This window comes from Hylobates moloch, unplaced genomic scaffold (assembly GCF_009828535.3).
Source record: "Hylobates moloch isolate HMO894 unplaced genomic scaffold, HMol_V3 SCAFFOLD_3, whole genome shotgun sequence".
Classification (NCBI taxonomy): domain Eukaryota; kingdom Metazoa; phylum Chordata; class Mammalia; order Primates; family Hylobatidae; genus Hylobates; species Hylobates moloch.
The window spans coordinates 119,520,557-119,543,418 of NW_026652278.1; the positions used below are offsets into that span (position 1 = coordinate 119,520,557).

Genomic DNA, 22,862 nt, shown 5'->3' on the forward strand with positions numbered 1-22,862 from the left:
ATTTCCATGGATGACTTAAGTTTTTTAATTATAATTTTAAATAAATGAGGTATAAACTGTGCTTTATAGCTCCTATATAAGATGAAAACAATTTTATGAATTAATACAAATAAATTACAAAATGTAATAGCTGTTATAACACTATAAAAAGCACATTTAGAAATTAAAACAAAACCATAAAACCTAGGAAATTCAAATGTATATAGTTTAATGTACATTTGTACATGTAATGTACAAATTCACATGTACATAGTTTAATGTATATTTGTACATGTAATGTACAGTTAATGTAAATACAACTAAACTTCAGCTTAAAAGTATAAGCTGCATACTGCAGCTTGTTTGGCTGTGAGGGAGGTAAAATATACTATCCTGGCCATTTAAGTTTAATACACTTGAAAAACAGCAAGTGCCTTTGTGCTGTTTCTTAAAAGCAGCAGATGAAGCTCCCATGTGAAAGACACCCTCCCTATACTAGAAAAATGTAACATTCTTATTCTCAAGGGCATAGAAGTGAAACCAAGAGAATTCTGTACAGACCTTGTTAAAATAACTTATCTTTTAAGCTTCCCAATTTAGTTTAGTTGCTTCTTCACAACTAACTATTCTTTGTCCAATCCAGTATATAAGTTAACGACTAACTGCTTCTTTGGGTCTTCATTTCTTTATAAGGGCTCCCCTGCCATGTAAAACTTGGATTCTAGAGCAAGGAGAGAGGTCTGTCTGCCAGGCTCAAATTCGCGAGGTGGGAGTGGGTTCCAGCCTATTCAAGGAATGGCCAGTTGGCCTGTATGTATGAAGCACAGAACTAAGAGAAAATTTAGGGCAGTTCCCCAAGTTTGCTGAATCACAGGGGGCACTTGTTTGAAATAGAGATTTCCAGGCCCCTCCCCTGGAGATTCTGATCCTGTTGATGTGGAGCAGGGCCTCAAAATCTGTATAAGTTCCAGTTGCTTTTTCTTTTGTTAATCTATTTTAGGTAAGTTTAATTCTCAGGCCCAGCTAGGACCCTAAGAAGATGGAGGTAGAGTTTTTCTGCCCCTGCAACAGCTACAATTCAGGTTTCTTTGAGTTCTCCATGCATATACCCATACCGGCCATGTGATGACTCATCTCCCATTACTCTTTCTCTGTTGGAACCATGCCATAATAACAATACAAATTAATACTTCCTCTAAGAAATTTGTCATGGCCCCACGTATACTACTTTGGTTTTTTCTGGATATTCCGTTAGAACCTTGTATTTATTGTAATACTTATCACTATGTTATAATTGCCCATTAGAGAATCCCCAGCACCTAGCCTTTGAGATCATAAAATAACATTATATCCTTTTTTTACATGCTGCAACATGAACATTTCCCCCATGCTTTACTCTGAACACATTCTAGTTATAATCATCATATTTTATATATATTTAACTTTTCCCCATTGTTTGACATTTTAAGATTGCTTTCAGCTTTTCAGTTTTACAAATTTTATAAATTTGCATCCTTTCTCAGAGTAGATCTCTAATAGTTGAATTACTGGGTTCTGAGGGAGGAAATTTCATGTAATGGTTATTGACTTAGGTTCATTTCTTGGTTGACTTTGTTGACTGCTAGCCATGTAACCATTAGTAAGATGCATAACTTCTCTAAAGCTTAGTTTCCTTATTTTAATATAGAGAAAATATTTACTTCATAGTATGTGAATGCTCAGCATTGTATATGAATAAAGTAAGCAGAGCCAAGGCTGACTCTCAATCAATGCTAGCTGTTATTTTTGTACTTAAAAAATACTTGATATAGGTATTCATAAATAACAGGTAGATTTTACCTGTTTACACTTCCAACTTTAGTAATGAGAACACTTAATTAGATTATAAAATTTTGAGTTAGAAAATGAACATGAAGTTGATTCCACAGGATTGCCACTCATTTGTGGCACTCTACAATACCCACTTGGGATAACCGTGAAAATGTTTGCAATTGCGAAACAATACGAAACCCATAAAACAATGGAGCGCATTTACATTAACATCTAGATCGCGTTGCTTAAAAGCGTCCATTACTTGCACGGATGCGGTCCTAAGGAAAGCTAAAGTGCGGTTTCCTTCACCTCGAAGGAAATCCAGGCTGACCGACAGCTGTTAGGCATTAGAAACACAGGACAAAGAGCAAACTGGATATCCAGCACTGGAAGAAAAAGGGGAAAAACCCAGTGGATCTCCGCCTGTTTTAACAAGTTATGCTGCTCTAAGGAAGAGCGTTCCGGGAAGCGTAAGCGGTGAAGTTTTAGCTATTTCTACCTTCCAACCGAGAAGCCCTCCTCGAAGTTTCAGCCCATTGGCTGCTTTCTGTTCTCCTTGTTTCTTCTGGGAAGCTTCCCCGTCTCCCTGGCAACGCGACCTGCCACCAATTGCAGCTAAGGATTGGTGGTCACATGGCCTCTGCCGCTTCCCAAGCAGAGGCAACATGGCGGCCTCAGCAAGCTGTAGCTGCGAGATTTGAATTACTCCACTCGTAGCTATTACATTCCTGACGATGGCCTCTGTGGCTTCGTGCGATTCGCGTCCGAGCTCAGACGAGCTCCCTAGAGACCCCTCTTCACAAGAAGAAGATGAGGACTATGATTTTGAAGATCGGGTCAGCGGCTCGGGTTCATATTCCTCAGCGAGTAGCGATTATGAGTAAGGTTTTCAAAGAGGGACAATTAAGCCCATCCCTTCAATCCAGAGAATATACACGTGGGCTGGGGGAACTGCAAGGGTGTTGGCGTGGTTGGAATCGAGTATATGGGGTTCTATAATAAATGGGATTTAATTGCACCACATTCCATTGTATGAGCAGAAATGACGATGCCATTCTTTGCTACTGTAGGTTTTGTTTGTTTCTTTGTTTGTTTTTTAATGATTCTTAGATGAGGAGAATCTCCTCTTTTTGGTCATGGGCTCTGTCTAGGCCATAGGAGGATATATCTGTAACAGTGTTCAAAAAACTCTGTTCCGATGGCAGTGTCTTCTTGCTTCTTTGGTGTGACCTTTGTGGCTTAATCTCTTTAGTATTTGGAGTGGAGAGACACCCTACACGTTTTATAAGGCAGTTGTTAAATTTATGTAGCTTTTATCCGTTATGGAAATGAATAGCTATATAACAGAAGGAATGCCCACCCATAGTCTCACCATCAAGGACAACCTCTCAGCACTTCTGGATATTTCTGCTCTATTTTCCTATGCATCTCCATGATTTTCTTGTTTTCCAGTTTACGTCATAATTTAATTTTTTAAAATACAGATACCTAAAGGTTTTCACCTTCTTAATAATGCCATGAAAAGGTTATTTTGATTCACAGTACTCAGTGCTACTTCATTTTTAAGAAAAATCTATCCCTTACTGCTATGGATTAAGAACTTTAGAAAAGTCAACTAGCAGTAGCTTGAAGTGAATGACTAATCGTGAAAAAGTTTTGGTGCCAAAATGTCAACTAACCCAGTAATGGACAACCATACATGGTCAGTTTTAGGATGACATTTTATGTGTATTTAGGAACAACAGTTACAAATCATTTATGTGTGTGTAGGAGCAACAGTTATTTGGCAATTGTTTTTACCTATCAGTATGTAAAAGATTTTTATCATTGTCTTTAAAAGTATGGTGGGGAAACCTGTTTAATACATTCTTGAAGACTTAAACAAATTTTAAAATATCATTTTTTTTTGTAATCTGTAGGCATTAAAAAATAATTTTAAAATTCATGATTATTACACAAGGCTGCTGGAAGGAAATATGAATTACATAGAACCTTATTTGGTCTTGGTATGTGAAGCCATAGACAGTGTAAGACTCAAACTCTTGGCTTCTCCACATTTTAGAGTCACATACTTTTAGCCCAGAGAGAATCTGTAAGTCATGTATGGTTGCACAGCTGAGTGTTGTCACTGTGAGAATTCAAGACACCTGATACCTAATGGGCCACCATGACTTTGATGGGATTAAAATAATAAACTTTGTTTCCTAGGAAATGACCAATCTGAGGACCTTGTGATAGGAGAACTTGTCACTTAAAAGAGTAAAAGTATTTCATGATTCAAAATACATGGATATATGTTATATTTTAGCTTTTTAAAAATGATCATTAAGCTTTTCACATGTCACTAATCACGCCAAATGTTCTAGTGTCTTTATCCTCGTAATAATAAAGGTATAGAAAATCCCTATCATAAGATGTTTGCTGGTCTGTATTTCAAGTCCTACCAAGTTTCAAATTTTAAGTCTGTCCCTTCTTGATTTGTAGGACATGAGGGTTAATTTGCTGAACTTACCAGGAAGGCTTATGTTCGGTTCTTCCCTTATGGTAGAGGTTTACTTCCCTAAGCTGCAGTCATCATTATAAACAGTGGCCTTCGTAACTTGCACAGAACCACTCTTTAATCAAAGGTACAGGACTGCCAACCTTAGTCTTTCTCATTAAAGCAAAGACATGAATTTCCCATTGTATTTCATGGACTACATGAAGCTTACTAAGGAAGTTGTACTGCATATTGACTCACATAAAGTATCCTAAATTTTCAAGGTTTTAGTTACCTGCGTGTTCTTTTTAGAAGTTACTGTTTCATACATGCTTTGTACCTGAGCTGTATGTGATTGTCAATATAGAATTTAAAAGTTTATCATCTTTGAGATAAAATTACATTATGGTAAATTCTGGTAGAGTTCTTTTAATAGGTTTGTTTTAGGTTTGTTAAAGAAGAAGAGTTTATATTGCTGCAGTATGTCTTAAGTTGGCACTGGGAGGCTTCAGAGATAATACTGGTGGATTGGTTGGGTTGAGGGAGCCATTAGCTAGTTTTAGTATTAAGATAACAGAAATCACACATTCACCTGCAACAATGCCAAGTTACCAGCTAATATGCCTAGTTCATGTTACAGAGAGTTTGTCAATGTTGTGACTTGGATTTTTAATTTTTCAAAGTGAATTTTTTGTTGTTGTTACATCAGTTTTAAAACTGGCTGATGGAGAGAAACAGGAATAATTTTAAACGAGATATTAGCTGCTAAAGCTAAGGAACTTCTACCTAAAACATGAGGATTGGCTGGAGAAGGGAGGTATGTCCTTTAAATTTTTTTCTGGGACTTTAAAAATAGCTTCATTGAAGGATAATTAATATACAAAAAACTGCACATATTTTAAATGTACAATTTGATGTTTTAACATGTATACGTCTGTCAAGAAAATGAACATATCCATCTCGCCTAAGAGTCTCCCCATGTACCTACTTAAGTCCATTTATGCCTCTCCTATAACCATTTATCTGCTTTTTGTCACTCTATAGGAGTTTGTAGTTTCTAAAGTTTTATAAAGATGGAATTGTACAGTATGAATGTTCTTTTTTGTCTGCCTTCTTTTACTCAGCATAATTACTTTGAGATTCATCCATGTTGTTGCCCCCATTAATAGATCATCTCTCGGCCAGGTATCCTGCTTTTGGGAGCCAAAGCAGAAGCATTGCTTGACACCAGGAGTCAGAAACCAGCCTCGGAAACGTAGTGAGACCCCCATCCCTAAAATAAAAAATAAAAAAATTAGCCAGGCATGATGGTACATGCCTGTAGTCCTGCAACTTGGGAGGCTGAGGTGGGAGGATCACTTAAGCTCAGGAGTTCGAGGTTGCAGTAAGCTGTGATCACACCATTGCACCCCAGTCTGGGTGACAGCAAAATTTTGTCTGAAGAAAAAAAAAGTTATTTTTTTTGTACAGTGAAGCCCTATCATCATTGTATACTAAAGACCTATTCTAAGCTGGGCTCACACCTGTAATCCCAGCACTTTGGGAGGCCGAGGTGGGCGGATCACCTGAGGTCATGAGTTCGAGACCAGCCTGGCCAATATGGTGAAACCCCATCTCTCCTAAAGATACAAAAAATTAGCCAGGCATGGTGGTGTCCACCTGTAATTCCAGCTACTCGGGAGGCTGAGCCAAGAGAATCACTTGAACTCAGAAGGTGGAGGTTGCAGTGAGCCGAGATTGCACCATTGCACTGCAGCCTGGGTGACAAAGTGAGACACCATCTCAAAAAAAAAAAAAAAAAAAATCTGTACAGCAAAGCCCTAACACAAAATATTTTGCTGGTCTATGATTTTTGTTCTGCCAGAGTTACATCATATCCCCAACTCAATGATGTGTAGAAATGCTGACATTCCTCTCTTTCTTGAATTTTTAACATGGGAACATACTACTTGTGAAGCATCAAAATATTTCATTTAGACTCATGATGCCATACTATTAACATCCAATTTAGGATAGTATTTCCTACTTTTTCTTCTGCTGTGAACCCTGACTCCTTTTTACTTTTAATTTAATGCAGATTAAAAAGACACATGGTATATAACTAGGTTTATGATGAAAAATGGTAATACCCTGCTGTCATCTTTACTTCCAGCTCAGTGTGTGAAGAGAATTCATTGTCTTCCATTTCTCCTCTAAGGCTACCCATCTCATTTACTGACATCATTATCTCCTTACTCTTGTCTTCAGATCTGATGTCTCCGGTACTATTGACTTCCTTCTCTGGTTTTTTCTTCTCCATTCTCACAGGCACTGCCTTACTTAAAAGGTTTGCCCCTTGCCTCTTGCCTGTTTCCCATGCACCAGTGGAGTTGCTTCCTAACTAATCTGCATGCCTCTGATTTCTCTGGTTTCTGGTCTTTCTTCCATACCACTGTCAGTTTGCTTTCTAAAACACAGTTCTAAATCATTTTTCTACTCTACTCAAAAGTTTGGTGGCCTTCCAAATAAATTCTAGGTTCCTTAGGATGATTTTTAAATTTTAGATCTGTTCCAAGTCTTTCCTGTCTCATTTCTATTGATCTCCCTGTTCATTATTGAAAATGATTATCCACTCATTCTCAAATTGACCACTTGCTTTCACACCTACACCTTTATGTACTTTGTTCTCTCTGTTTGAAATACCCTTTCTTCCTATCTCTACTTGTCAAAATCATTCAAGATCCCACTTAAGTTCTACCTTCTCCTAGAATCTTTTCTGGTCTCTCTTAGACTATCTCTCCATCCTGTACTCTAGTCCTATAGCAGTCTTTATTCCTGAGTGTTGGCACTTGCATTTCAGCCATTTGATTAGCTCTCTGTCCCATCTGACATCTTTAAAAGTACAGTAAAGTCCTATCACAAAATGTTTTGTTGGTGTATGACTTTTGTCCTGCCAGGGTTAGATTGTATCACCAATTTAGTGATGCATAGGAATGCCCTGTTTAGCTGAGGGGGCAGGTGATAGGAAATGTGACCCGGGGAATGAGGTCACTATTAGATGTGTTCCTGATGTAGAAATGTATTACCTGCAGTGAATGAACAGTTATGCATTTATTGAATGATCCCTTTGCCTTCTTTGACATGCTTAACAGTTATTCTAATGTTGCTTAGCAAGAAGAGCTTCAGCTCATCTGAGACTCCCTACCCCTAAGCTGCTGTATCATCCAGCATACATTTTAATGATTGAAGTTCATGGTGTTCCTTTAGAAAATGATCAGAAGACCATCAAGAGTGAAAATTAGATATCGTTGGTAGACAGAAAACAGAAAACACAGAAAAGCATAGGCAGGCAAGTGCTTACTGAATAAGTGCCAGATAGAATCCATATTAATTTGTCAGTGTTTTTATTGTGTGTGGTTTTGCTCTGTTCCTAGAATTGTCCTGTTATACCTATTAGCACCACATAACTATATGTGTTGACCACTTTGGTAAAGTGCATTGTGCTTTGCCCACTGAGAAAAAAAGAAAAAAGTATACTATAACAGATTTGGAATAGTAACAAGTGTTTATTTTCCTTAACTAAGGAAATGTGCCAGTAGGGCTGGCTGTTTTATAACTCTTTTCTTGTGGTAGTTAAGGAAATTGCTGTACTATTGCAAATGATGAAAAATGCTGGCATTAATGCAAATAAAGACCTGAGAGATTCAAATAACTATTAGAGGGGTATTAAAAGATTTAGTGTTGACTTAGATATTTTTGAATACGTCAGGAATGAGACAATTATTAGCATTATCTGAAGTTCATTTTCTTTAATATATTTATGTTACAGTTTATGTAAGTGAACTTGCTTATTTGCAAATTAGCAAGTCTTTCTTTGGGAAGAAGGGCTCTACTCCTGTTTACCACATCATTTAGGGCCTTGAATACCAATTAAAGTGCCCTAAAACATTGCAGGCAGGCTATAAACATACAGTTATTCTGCTTAAAGCAAAGCAGAATAAACAAAATAAGACTCATTGAAAGAAAATTGAAAGACATTTACACAATAATTCTGCAGCTTGTACCATAAGGTCTTAGAAAATTTTGAAGGAGTATTTATTTATATTAGTGCTAAAATACGACCCATGTACTACAAAGATCTGAATTAAAACTGCTAGATTTAATTCCTTTCATTAATTTTCTTTTTATTTTTGAGTAAGTTTAGATTTACACAAGAGTTCCAAAGATAGTACAGACTTCCCATAAATCCTTCACCCGGTTTCCCCTGATGTTAACATCTTACACAACTATTATGCATTTGTCAAAACAAGACATGAACATGGTCATTTCTGTTAACTAAACTCCAAACTTTATTTGGCTTTCACCACTCTTCCATTAGTGTTCTTTTTCTATTCCAGGATTCAATCCAGAATATTGTATTGTCTGCTTAGTCTCCTCTGGTCTGTAACAATTTCTTAGTCCTTTCTTGTTTTTCATTACCTTGATCACTGGTTACGTAAGGTAGTGTCTGCCAGGTCTCTTCCCTGGAAAGTTACTATCTTTCTCTTTCCATACTCTGTTCTCTGGAAGAGTATAGTCAGTAAGTCTATACTCAAGGGGAGGAGGGATTAAACTTCATCTCCTGGAGTGGGGATTATCTGTATGTATTAATTTCTTTAATTTGGGGAAGTTGTAATGAAAGGTTAGGTTTTTGTGTTTGTTGTTGTTGTTGTTAACACATCCCCTTTCTTCTAATAGGGCTAGAAGAACTAGTTTGGGACAACAGTCATTAGAATTCTATTAAAATTTCTTAATACACTAATCATTTATCCTCTTTTTAAAAAATTGACATAATAATTACACATATCTGTGGAGTACAATGTGATATTTCAATAGATGTATACATTGTATAGTGATTAAATCAGGACATTTGGCATATTTATCACTTCATATGTTTATCATTTCTTTGTGATGAGAACATTCAAAAATCCTTGTTCTAGTAATTTTGAAATATACACTATAATATTGTTAACTATAGTCTCCATACTGTGCAATAGAACACCAGAATTTATTTCTCCTATCTAACTGTAACTTTGTACCCGTTGACCAATCTCTTGATGCTTATCTAACTCGGAACTATTCCTCTGGAGTAGGAATAAAGAACCTTCTAGGAATATTGAACTATAGGGTCCTTAAAGGCGGTGCCTAGCTTTGCTTCTTGTGTCACTATCACCTACCCTGAAACCTGGCAAACTGAGATCATTAGAGACACCTTCATTTAATGCCAGTTAGAAAAATACAGAAACACAAGAGTTATATCTAGTAAAAGCAAGAGGAAGAGAACTGATATTTATTTGGAACTTAACCATGCCAGGAACAACATTATTGTATTTTCTATTGACAAGAGTCCTGTGAGGTAGCTATAATCTATTTTCAAGAAGAGGAAAACTAAAGCAATCAATCAGTCAATCTTAGAAAGGTTAAAATCATAATAGAACAAAATTTGAACTCAGCTCTTCATGATTTCTCAGTTCATTTGCTTTTCAGTATAAGTTGCCCTTCTGTGTGGGGTCTCTTATGTACACTTCCCTGTCTCTACCTCTTTATCTTCCTTTTAGTTTCTTCCTCTTTTTAAAAAATGTCTTTCTTTTCTTAAAATGATGTATTTTTAAAAATCTAGACATTAAGAGAGTGGATCCCACACATCGCTAGTGAAAATATAAATTGGTATAGTCTTTTGGGTAAAGATATGTATAATATATATATATATATACACACACACATACATACACACACACACACACACACACACACACACACACGTGTATATTGATGGTTCCTATAACTTTGTGGTGGAAAAACAAGAACTGAACACAAAGCTTATCAGTAGGTGAATGACCAAATGTCCTACATCCTTGATATCGAATATTATGCAGCCACTAGTAATTTATAAGCTGTATTGTTAAGTGAGAAATTATATAATTAAAGAAATTATAAAGTGATTTCTAAGCGGTATTGTTAAGTGAGAAATTATATATGTACTTTATATAGGTACATGTATAATGATTCCACTTTTTCAAAACAGTGACAGAATAACCCTATATGTGTTTTTATATGATTATAAAGCATGGATTTTTTAACAGTGTTCATGTGAGAGAGAGATAGTAAGAGAAGTATTAAGATTATGTTCCCATGTATTACGATGAGTCTGCACATGGGTATGCACAAAAGGATCCATGAAAGTATAGCCACCAACTAGAAATCTAGTCAACATGAATCCTGCTCTCTCTCTCTCTCCCCACCCAATCAGTCTCGAAGTTCTGGTGATTTTCAAGAGTTTCGCAAATGTTCTTCCTACTTTCCATCTCTTCTATTATTGCTTTATTTGTGATTTTTGCTTCAACTACTGAAACAGCCCCCTGACTAGTCCTCCTGCCTTGAGTCTTGTCCACCTCAAATCCACCAATGATTTACTTGCCAAAGTAGGCCTATCCAGGGATATCTAACACGTAAACTCTCTACTTAAAACTCTTTGTTGATGCCTTCTTACCTGCAATACAAAAGCCAGACCCCTTAGGGTGATCTAAAAAGCCTGGCAAAACTAGGGCTTGACCACTTCTGTCATTCCCCACCTTCCACATTTACTCTGGCAACTGCAGACTGCTAGTGGTTCTCCGTCTAGGCCATGGGGACTATCCTCAGGTCATTGCTTATGCTGTTACTCCGTTTGAAATCTCTTCACGTCTTTCCCTTCAGCTCCCCACCTCTCTCCCTTCCTCATTTATCCTTTCAAACTAATTTCTGGGGTCTCCCTGATCTCCCCTCAACCTCCAGCTAGGCTAAGCTGGGTGACTCTCCTGTATGGCTAAGCTGGGTGACTCTCCTGTATGGCTAAGCTGGGTGACTCTCCTGTATGCCTCTGTCTTGTACTTACCCTGTGTACTGTCATGAATTCTTTCTCACTTTCTCTTCTTTACTAAGCAAGGGCGGGAACTGACATTCTCGTCATTATAATTCTGGTACTTACCATAGTTCCTGGCGCTGTTTAGTTGCTCCACAATTGAATGCCAAGATGCTATCCCCTTGGCCCCCACATGCATGGATCTTTGAATCATAACCAAAAGTGATTTCACATTCAAACTTTAGAGATTGAAATGAATCATCTTCATATTTAGTAAGTGGAAAAAATGTTTCTTTTACATACCTCTAATACAAATAACTTAACAGGTTAAATGGGTGAGATAATAAGGCTGATACACTTTATTCATTGTTTAAATTTATATACATATTAAATTGATACATATGTTTTTAATAATTAATGTGCTATCATGGTATTTACACTGTAGCAATTAAAATCAAGGTAGCTTTGTTATCTAAATGATTATGGTGGGGATATAGTTATTTAGACTCTCAAGAGTAGAACTGCATAGTTATTTAAATACTGATTCTGTGGGTACAGATAGCTATGGTTGAAATAAGCGATATTTGGTTAATAATCTGCAATAAGTGAGGCTTAGTGCCTATGATGATGCCACACACTGGGAACCAACAAGTCCCAAAGAAATGTTAGTTTTGATATTTTCAGCTTGTTAGGCATTTTTAAAAATGACTCATATGTAGCTGAAAATTCTGTATTAATGACCAGCCACAGACCAGGGCAGTGGTTAGTTTGAGTTGAGTAATAGAATAGTATATTTTGGGGGCTAATTTTCAAAGTGTTTAGAAAGAGACATTTGACTTTTAAGTTAAGAGAACTGGAGTTGCTAATAAACACTGCAGAAAACAGAAATGTCTTCTGTCTGATTTAATGATTACAACACAAATTATACTCTTTCGGGCCAGGATATTACAGCTCATGTTTCTAAAAAGACTCTCTACATGTTAATTTTTCCACTATTACTAGTTTCACTTTAAAGAATAGCAGTTTGAAAGGTAAACTGTTCATAACATTGAACAGGGTAGAGTTTAGGTTTGTTACCATGAGTATTTTTGCTCCTTAATGCTATTTCAATCATTTTAATAGCAGTAATTTTGTTTTTTTTCAGCGGCATACTTCCCAGTTAAAAATATTTTTTATAATCACGATGAATTATGTAATATGTGCTTTGTTTTTTTCCTACTACAATTTTTCATAAAAAGGAGTTTATGGAAATTATAGACAGTAAAGTGATCATTACTATATTAACTGTGATTATAAACGGGTTGTTTTCAGGACAGATTTTAGTTCATGGTGAAGTGAATGTTTCTTTTTTGAAAACTTATGTAAAAGTCTGTTAAAGCTGGCTTTAGCTTTCACTTTAACCTGACAGCCATCCTAAATAATTTCTATGCAAATAATAGATTTTCATGTACAATTTCCAAATAGCATGCTTCTGTGGATATAATTGCATAATCAACTGCTAATGCAAATTATCATTCGGTGAAATTGTTTAAAGGGAGCAGTAACCACACAGTGGTTGATTTAATTTTTTTCAACTTACAGATTCTATAAGGGGACTATCTCTTTTTTCATTGGTTTTCCTTTCTATTGCTATGCCTTTTTGATTCCTTCTCCCCCAACTCCTATTCTTCAAAGCTCTACAAAAAAAGCATCCTATATGAAATAATGTTGAGGCTCACAATAAATTAGAAATAGTAAGGATAATTTGAAATAATAAAGAAGTTTCACCCTTTCCCATCTTCCTGCTCCCCAGCCCCAACCCTCACCCCCATGCCAGGATGACATACCTTTTTTTATATATTGGGCTGCTATTAAGATTATCTTTTCTCTCTTTCATAGTGATCTTGAGCCTGAATGGCTGGACAGTGTGCAGAAAAATGGAGAGCTGTTCTATTTGGAATTGAGTGAGGATGAAGAAGAAAGCCTCCTTCCTGAGACACCAACTGTGAACCATGTCAGGTTCAGTGAAAATGAGATTATCATTGAAGATGATTACAAAGAAAGAAAAAAGTATGAACCCAAACTCAAGCAGTTTACCAAAATTTTAAGAAGGAAAAGACTTTTACCCAAGCGCTGCAATAAAAAAAATAGCAATGACAATGGACCAGTATCCATTCTAAAGCATCAGTCCAATCAGAAGACAGGAGTCATTGTCCAACAACGGTACAAAGATGTGAATGTTTATGTAAACCCCAAAAAGCTAACTGTCATCAAAGCCAAAGAGCAGCTGAGGCTTCTGGAAGTGCTGGTTGGAATTATTCATCAGACCAAGTGGAGCTGGAGAAGAACTGGAAAGCAGGGTGATGGAGAGAGGCTTGTGGTCCATGGCCTGCTGCCAGGGGGATCTGCTATGAAGAGCGGTCAGGTACTCATTGGTAAGTGTTGCTGGTACACATCCATCCTTGTTTACGGAGATACACGATTAACGATGACACCTTGCGGGAAATGTGATAAAAACAATTATATACAGTCTCCACAGATAAAGAACTGATTAATGACATTTGGTACAGTAGAGAAATGGTTACACGTGGTACACTACAAGGCACAGTGTTCTTAAAATAACCAGTTCAGTGTGTTGAATATATGTGTGCCTTGTTCAGGCCAAGAAATAGCTTACCTAATTTTCAAGTTTTGAATTATATAATTTTATTTCATCTTGGTTATATTTGCTGACAAGAAAAATAAGTTGATCATAGAGTGATAATTTAGGTTTGAATGGCTATATCCAGTAACAGGATACAAAAATATATAATTTATGAATAAAAATACTTTTAAATTGTATGTTTGCACTTGAGTACACTAAGTTCTTGGAGTGGTTTTCAACTATTTCATTTGGCATATTTAGCAACAGTGGTGTTATACATAAATTTCCTTTTAAGGGCGTGTGTCATAAAATATATCTGTCATAAAATAGCCCACCAATTTTCAAGAAAAATAAACCCACAAGTTATTCTGAACATATATTAAGATGAACATTTTGTGTTGCTGATAAATTTTAAGCTGTCAGATACAATGTTTGAGTTAATAGCAATCTAATTACTTAAAGATAAATGATTCAAATTTGAGGATATATTATTACTAAAATTTAAAAGTAATAACAGTTCTTTTTTTTTTTTTTTTTTTTTTTTTTTTATTATACTTTAGGTTTTAGGGTACATGTGCACAATGTGCAGGTTTGTTACATATGTATCCATGTGCCATGTTGATTTCCTGCACCCATTAGCTCGTCATTTAGCATTAGGTATATCTCCTAATGCTGTCTCCGCCCCCCCGACCCCCCACCCCACAACAGTACCCGGAATGTGATGTTCCCCTTCCTGTGTCCATGAGTTCTCATTGTTCAATTCCCACCTATGAGTGAGAACATGCGGTGTTTGGTTTTTTGTCCTTGCGATAGTTTAAAAGTAATAACAGTTCTAAAAGCTGACAGTCTTTTAAGTTTATCTAGCATAAGAGGTTTAAATGAAGAACATTTACAGATACATTTACAAATGTTTCCAACTTTAAATCTGAATTTCATTTGTTTGTTCACTGATTTGACAATTTGTTTTTTTAGCATCTGCTAAGTGCCAGGAATACAAAGATTACTTTACTGATCCAATTATTTCTTGAAAGGAGCTATGTTTTAGTGGAAGAGATGGGTTACAGATAGGCAGGCAGCTCCTCACTGTCTGATAAGTGTCATCATAGGGGTTTACAAGGAGGATCATATGGAATCTTGTAGGAAGCGCATCTGTGGCAAAGCATGTGTTCCAGAATGATCTCAACAGGATCTGCACACTTTCTTAAAATGTAGTGTTGATACTCCTCCCACGGAGAGTTGTGCTCTGTGTCATTGAATCTGGGTGGGCTGGTGACTACAGCTTGATTGGTGCCATGTGACTTAAGAAGTTGGATCATAAAAGGTGATGCAGCTTCTGCCTGGTTAGTTTGGGGATACTTGCCCTTAGAACCCAGTCACCATTGTGTGAAGAGGTCAAGACACCAGTGGTCCAGCTGATAGTCCCAGCCGAAGCCCTCGCCACCAGATGTGAGTGAGAAGCCTTTAAGATGACTCCAGCCCCAACCACCATCTGGCTGTAACTGCATGAGGAATCCCAAGTGAGAACCACAGCTGACCCCAGTTAACCCCAGAACCAGGAGAGATGATAAATTATTGTTGTTGTTATATATTTTTTTATTTTATTTATTTATTTATTTATTTATTTATTTATTTATTTATTTTTGAGATGGAGTTTTGCTCTTATCGCCCAGGCTAGAGTGCAATGGCGCCATCTCAGCTCACTTCAACCTCCACCTCCCAGGTTCAAGCCATTCTCCTGCCTCAGCCTCCCGAGTAGTTGGGATTACAGGTACCCACCACCATGCCTGACTAATTTTTTTGTATTTTTTAATAGAGACGGAGTTTTACCATGTTGGTCAGGTTGGTCTTGAACTCCTGACCTCAGGTGATCCACCCGCCTCAGCCCCACAAAGTGCTGGGATTACAGGCGTGAGCCACTGTGCCTGGCCAGTTGTTGTTGTTTCAAGCCTCAAAATTATTTGGATAGGCCTGGCGTGGTGGCTCACACTTGTAATCCCAGTACTTTGGGAGGCCAAGGTGGGCAGATCACTTGAGGCCAGAAGTTTGAGACCAGCCTGGCCAACATGGCAAGACCCCGTGTCTACTAAAAAATACAAAACTTAGCTGGGCCTTGTGGTGCATGCCTGTAATCTCAGCTACTGGAGAGGCTGGGGCATGAGAATCACTTGAACCTGGGAGGCAGAGGTTGCAATGAGCCAAGATTGTACCACCGCACTGCAGCCTGGGGAACACAGTGAGACTCTGTCTCAAAAAAAAAAAATTTTTTTTGGATGACTTATTATGCAACAATAGATGACTGGAACAGGGGATAATATATACTTAAATTCCCTTGGGTCCTCTACTTTCCTTCTTCTGAAATGATAGGATAGAACTAAATATCTCTACGGTTTGTTCTTTTAGTTCTGTAAAAGGAGCCAGAATTCATTTAACATGCCCCACTTTCAGTGGTATTTCCTGTAAGTTGTTAGTTAGATCTTGAGGGCTATCAAACATATTTTATAGGTGGTCTGTGTGCTTCCATCAGGAACAACATATTATCTGCTGTTTTTCTTTTTGTGATATTAACAGTTATTGATGATCATTGCCTAGATCCATTAATTCATTAAGGGACTGCAAAATGGTGGTATTCCAGTTCTGTCAGTCTTTCTTGATATTTCAGTTAGACTACTTTCATAAAAAGAAGCTCCCCCTCACCTCTGTTTGGTAACCTTGACATATGGTTCAGACAGGAAAGGCAGGATAAATATCTGATTTTTCTTCATTTAACAGTTTTCACGAAAACAAGCTGGTACCATTATTCAAGGACTTCTAGAATGGTAGGTTGGGAGGGGCCTTAATTCTCTCTAGTTTAGTGCCCACATATTATAGACGAGGGGTTGAGATTAAAACTCAAAAAAAAAACAACAAAATTTATTGTTAGTAAATGCATTGGCAGAAAACATTGAGTTTTGAATGTATAAAATGGCAGTATAGTAACTGCTTTTCAAAAACCAGATTCCCTTTCCCCGAAGTCAAATTTGGCTTAATTTAAAGGATCAATTTAAATTCACAATTTGATCTCATTTCTCTGTCCCATACATACGTGCCACTCCTTCTATCCATAAATCCCCACCTCTAACAAGCAAGGCTGATTTATTTTTTTCCTAACTGACCTCCAGATATGCCTTGTATGTCCATCTTTGCTTTTTAGCATTCATGGTTCCTTTTTTGGTGCATCACAAAGATTGCTTTGTATTATTAGGCTAGTGCATTCATCTTCTATTGCTGCCGTGACAAATTACCACAAACTTAGTGGTTTAAAACAATACAGATTTATCATCTTGCAATAACGTAGGACAGAAATCTAAAATGGGTCTTCTTGTATGAAAATCAAGGTGTCCACAGGGCTACATTCCTTTTGGAGGCTCCAGGGAAGAATCCCATTCCTTGGTCAGCTTTCAGAGGCTATCTGCATTCTTTGGCTTGTGGTCCTGTCCTCCATCTTCAAAGCCAGCAGCATAGCATCTTCCAGTCTTTCTCATGCTGACCCTGACACTTCTGCCTTCCTGCTATAAAGAACTTTATCTTTACCTAACTGACGATCACTCGGATAATCCAGGACAGTCTTCCAGTCTTTTAAGTTAATTACAACTGCAAAGTCCTTCTTGCTGTGTAAGGTAGCATATTCAGAGATTTCAGGGATTGAAACATAGACATCTTTGGGGGGACAACTATGCTGCCTACCACAGTGGGGGGTTTTTTGGCAAAATATGAGTTTTTTTTCTTTTTGCGATAGTAATAATATACCTTCATTTTAGACAATTTAGAAAATACAGTTAAGCAAAGAAGAAAAATTCCATATACCCAAAGACAACATTTTGATATATATCCTCCCCTTTTCCTACATTTATATACAATAATTTTTTGTCAAAAATAATTTAAGTTGTATATTCATTTTATATATAGTATAAACACCGCAGTAAACAAACTTTTGCATATATATTTTCACAGCCCTTGGTGCCTTATGTAGTAGCCCTTTAGTATACACATGTTGTTTGATGTTAAGTATATACTGAGAAGTTGATGGCTTTTCTCACATAATTTAACTTTACATTGAGGAACTGTGATAAACTGATCTCTTTTTAAAATATTTTATTTGGTTCTTAAATATATCTCTTAATAAAAATTTTCTCTTATTTCTACCCAGGCCATTTCTTATTTAACAATGCAAACCAATCATGTAATTCATTCCCTTTTAGCCTTTGAAATGGGACAGATCATATTAATGACTACCGTGTACTCACGGAGAAAGACCTTTCCTGGAGTTTAGGATGTCCACTGCAAAGGTGTGATGTCCAGGAAGCCAGCCATCTCTGAGTCACTTCACAGAAGTGTTCAGAAACACTAGAGGAAAACAAATGTCCGGGAGAATGAGACGTGGATATAATATTTATTTCATAGAATGGGAAAATTTTCTACTAAACATTTAAAAATATTGGGTATACTACACTTGCTTTCAAATTTTATTTTCATATATTTTTATGATGAACCATCTCCTCGTTTTAGAGGTTTGTTAGACTTGATAATTTTAGATAATACTCCCTATAACACTCAGCTACAGGAATGTATTCATTAGGATTTGGAGAAAAAAGTCATTTGGCACATCATCCAATGGAGTTTTAGTTTAAAGTAACAAATTTAAAATGGTTTTACTATTTCTGTGCCCTGAGGATAACAAACTATAGACAACAGAACTAATCATTAGGGTAGTCCAAAAGTGGTTTCATTTTACATTGACACAGCTATACTGTGTCCATCATTCCTTTATTTTTTTTTAAATCACTACAGCTGTAAGTAATTTGATATAGTACTCTTGTGTAATCTCTTATATAGGAGAAATTAAACAGGCATCTCGTTGTGTTTTTTTTTTTTTCCGAGTGGACTTCAAGTTGAAAGTTTATTTTAGTCTGCAAGTTCTTAATTTTAAGAAAAGTTTGTCTGAAGTGCTGTAATGGTTAACCATCATAACGACCTGGTGCCCATGCTTGCAAAACTCTCATCTGAGTTGTATCTCTTGAGCAGCTAAACCTAGTTCAAGCCTTCACAGTTGGCCTAAGAAACTACTCCTGCTTACTCTGCACTTAACCCCATCTCATTCAATAGAGTATCAAGGAGAGGAAGGAAAAAAAGGAGGAATAGCAGTACCTACAGTGGCAACATTTTCATCTGTTTGCCAACCCTACAGATGGCCAAGTGATGCCTAATAATGGGTTGCCTTAAAGGAAAGGAACTCTGAACTTAGGGAACACCAATCTTTTATAAAGAACAGTTATTAATAATAAGATATTGAGCACAGCATTGACCTTATTATACCATTCAGTAAACAAGCTTGACCTTTGCTCAGGATGGAAACACCATCTCTGTTGTCCAAGGCTGTTCATTACACGAACGTCTTTGAAAAGAGTCTAGAACAAAGACTTTCAATGCCTCGGCTTGTAAGATGTACAGAAACATGAGACTTATGAAGAATTATCTACCAACACGATTCTACATATACAGGTTGAGTACTTCTTCAAAATACCTGGGACCAGAAGTGCTTCCGATTTTTTTTTTGAATATTGCATTATACTTACCTGTTGAGCGTCCCAAATCTGACAATCCCAAATCCAAAATGCTCCAATGAGCATTTCCTTTGAGGGTCAGGTTGGTGCTCAAAAAGTTTTGGATTTTGGAGCATTTTGGATTTTCAATTTTTGGATCTGGGATACTTAACCTGTATAACATGTTTATTATCCATCTTCCCCAAAGAATATTAAGCTCCCTGAGAGTAGAAATTTTGTCTTTGTTCAATTCTTTGTCTCTAGTGCTTAGAATAGTGCCTGGCACACAGTAAGTGCTCAGTAAATATTTGTTAAATGAATGGATGAATATGAATTATTTCATCAATTTCCTAATAATATATTTAGGAATGATAAGAAAAATAACTTTGGTATGTCTATATTTCTATTAATATAGCTAACTGGTATTTTGATAGTATAATTATATTCTGAAAGTAAATTTCCATTTTAACACTGATATTTATTTTATTATCAGATTTGGAAAACATACACATTTCTTTTAAAGTACATGGAAAAGGAAATTTTTACCAAACATGCACTGTATTTTGATATGATTGGGGTCTTTGAAGCAAAGAACTGTGTGTAGACATAGATCAGTAACAGAAGTGAATACCATAGTATATTGTGTTATGATGTGCCACATGGATTTAATTAGAATTTCAGCTGGGTTTTTTTTGTTTTGTTTTGTTTTTACTGTGGGTCTAAGTGGTTAGATTCAATTTTGTCAAGTACGGTATTTGGTTCATGCTACAAATTTTCCATTTGTTTTTGGGTTTACATAATTCTCCCAATTGTATCAAGAATAAAAATATTTATTTTTTTAAATATTCATAGGTTGTATTATTTATGGTGCAATAATGGGCAGTATTATAGATCAAGAAGAGTAAAGTTAGGAGATTAGCCCTGCCACCAGTAAGCTCTATAAACTTGGACAAGTTCCTGCTTGTCTGTACCACATTTCTCACTGTACTTTGAGGAGGTCAGAGTAGCTGTTTAATGTTCCAATTCTAGACCTCTATGGTTTTTAGATATTCATAAAACTATCTTTTATTGTTATTCTGGTTTCAGGTGATGTCCTTGTTGCTGTGAATGATGTTGATGTTACTACTGAAAACATTGAGAGAGTTCTGTCTTGCATTCCTGGACCTATGCAGGTATAGACATTCTTTTTCTATATTTTATGATGTTACATAAAATAAATATATCGTGCACTATTTTCCTTTTTAAGCTTCTGAAAAGTATCATGTATAATGGATGAGTTACACTGATACTTGCCTATTTAAGAAAATTTAGCTCTTGCTAATACTATTAGCTTTTGGAGATTATTCTAAAAAGAGAGAAAAATATCTACAAGTAAAATTCTACATAAAGCAGTAACAGCAACAGTAATGAAAACATACATAATTGCAAACTTGCCATTATAACTACCATATATGCTTGTGACAATCTAGTTCCTAGAAGAGTCGTTTTAAATAGTCATGGAGTTTTCTGTTCTCTGACTTACTAAGATCACTGTTGCTATAATGTTTTTTTTTCCAATGTGATTTTATTTTAAAAACAAATCATACAAGTTTCTTGATTTTTTTTTGTTATTTAATTAAGCTTTTCTCCTGGACTTTTGTTTGGCTACTTAACGAATTATTTTTCAATCCTTGTAGATAGAAATAAATTTATTTTATAAAAAGTCATTTCGATACCCTAAACATTGACATTGTGTATCGTAGATGATGTTTTTCAGTTATTAGGGGTATTTTGCAAGTGCTATACCTTTTGGTAACAGAGTATACCATGAATACTCTGTTCTAGATAGCATCAGGAATTAGCGTTCTCTTTTTGGGGGGATAGGGAAGATGATATGCTTTATATGGGTTAGAGCAGGGGTCCTCAAACCCTGGGCCATGGACTGGTAGTGGTTCGTGGCCTGTTGGGAACTGGACTCCACAGCAGGAAGTGAGCAGTGGGCAAGTGAGCAAAGTTTCATCTGTATTTACAGCTGCTCCCCATCGCTCACATTAGCGTCTGAGCTCCACCTCCTGTTAGATCAGGGGTGGCATTAGATTCTCCTAGGAGCACGAACCCTATTATGATCTGTGCATGTAAGGAAGGGATCTAGGTTGTATGCTCCTTATGAGAATCTAATGCCTGATGATTTGTCACTGTCTCCCATCACCCCCAGATGGGACCATCTAGTTGCAGGAAAACAAATTCAGGGTTCCCACTGATTCTACATTATGGTGAGTTGTATAATTATTTCATTATATATTACAATGTATTATAATAATAATAGAAATAAAGTGCACAATAAATGTAATGTGCTTGAATCATCCCAAAACCATCCCCCAACCCTGGTCTGTGGAAAAATAGTCTTGCATGAAACCAGGCCCTGGTGCCAAAAAGGCTGGAGACTGGTGGGACAGAGGACCCATCAGGCAGTGAGAGGATGAAGTCGTTTTTGGATTGATCAGGTTGAAGAATAGAATCCCTGATAAATCAGAATCTCAGCTGCATCTGATTTGAGATTCTGAAATAATAAGGCACATGATGAAAATCCTTATTTTCTGGGAAACAAGATTTCCCTAATGCCCATTTATTTGTTTTAAACATACTTTGTATGCACATGTTTGTGTGCGCATGCACACACACACACACAGATGCTCTGTAAATTTAGCTATCTTTGGAAATGTAAAATGAAAGTGCTGGGATAACTATGGTAGCTGAGACCAGCAATGCCTAGGAATGGATAGCGAGATGTAGATGGAGATGGGGTGGTGTTTGAAATAGTAACAATCAGGGGGACATCAGCCAGCCATGATGCTAGAGTAGGTTGTACTGTTACCCACTTTAGTCACTAGATGTGGGGAGGTCCAAGGGAGGGTACTAGGGTACTTCAGGGTGCTCAGACAGCAGCTACTTATTGATTAGTGGTGAAGAACTGCAGTATTTTAACAAGTGAGTCAGCTTCCTCCAAGTCGAGTATTATCCCTGAGTGAGGGATCCCCTTTTCTTGCCTATGTTGGTTGCAGGTGTGCTTCCAGTATTGCCAGAGTTCAATCATGTCTATTCTTTCTTCAAAAATATGAAAAGTTATGTTTACAGCAGAACCACATTATACTTATATTTAATTAACCTTTGCAAATTCAACTGTGCACACTTAGCAGAAGAAAAAGGGAGAGAAAGAAATTAGGATTTAAATACTTTGGACCAGTTCCATCCACAATTAACCCATCCTTGTTAAACACGCAAGAGGAGTCAGGTATACATTTATTGTATACACGATTTCTATTAGTATGAAATAATTATACAACTCACCATAATGTAGAATCAGTGGGAGCCCTGAGCTTGCTTTCCTGCAGCTAGATGGTCCCATCTGGGAGTGACAGGAGACAGTGACAGATTATCACGCATTAGATTATCATAAGGAGTGCACAACCTAGATCCCCCACATGCGCAGTTCACAACAGGTTTTGTGCTCCTGGGAGAATCTAATGTCACCACTGATCTGACAGGAGGTAG

General features: G+C 36.7%; 1 protein-coding gene across 6 annotated transcripts in view; it reads left to right on the top strand.

Moving 5' to 3' along the window:
- INTU (inturned planar cell polarity protein) overlaps window positions 1-22,862 on the top strand; it is a 92,876-nt gene that overhangs the window by 6,987 nt on the left and 63,027 nt on the right. For 3 of the 6 annotated variants that reach the window (XM_058436735.1, XM_058436737.1, XM_058436734.1), the window contains exons 1-3: window positions 2,451-2,671; window positions 13,008-13,543; window positions 20,418-20,503. In XM_058436735.1, coding sequence (XP_058292718.1) covers window positions 2,526-2,671; window positions 13,008-13,543; window positions 20,418-20,503 — 768 coding nt within the window. In that variant the 5' untranslated portion in view covers window positions 2,451-2,525. Of the gene's footprint in view, window positions 1-2,447; window positions 2,672-13,007; window positions 13,544-15,182; window positions 15,199-20,417; window positions 20,504-22,862 lie in introns of those variants that run through there. The other 3 variants (XM_032146981.2, XM_058436736.1, XM_058436738.1) reach the window with 3 other exon arrangements.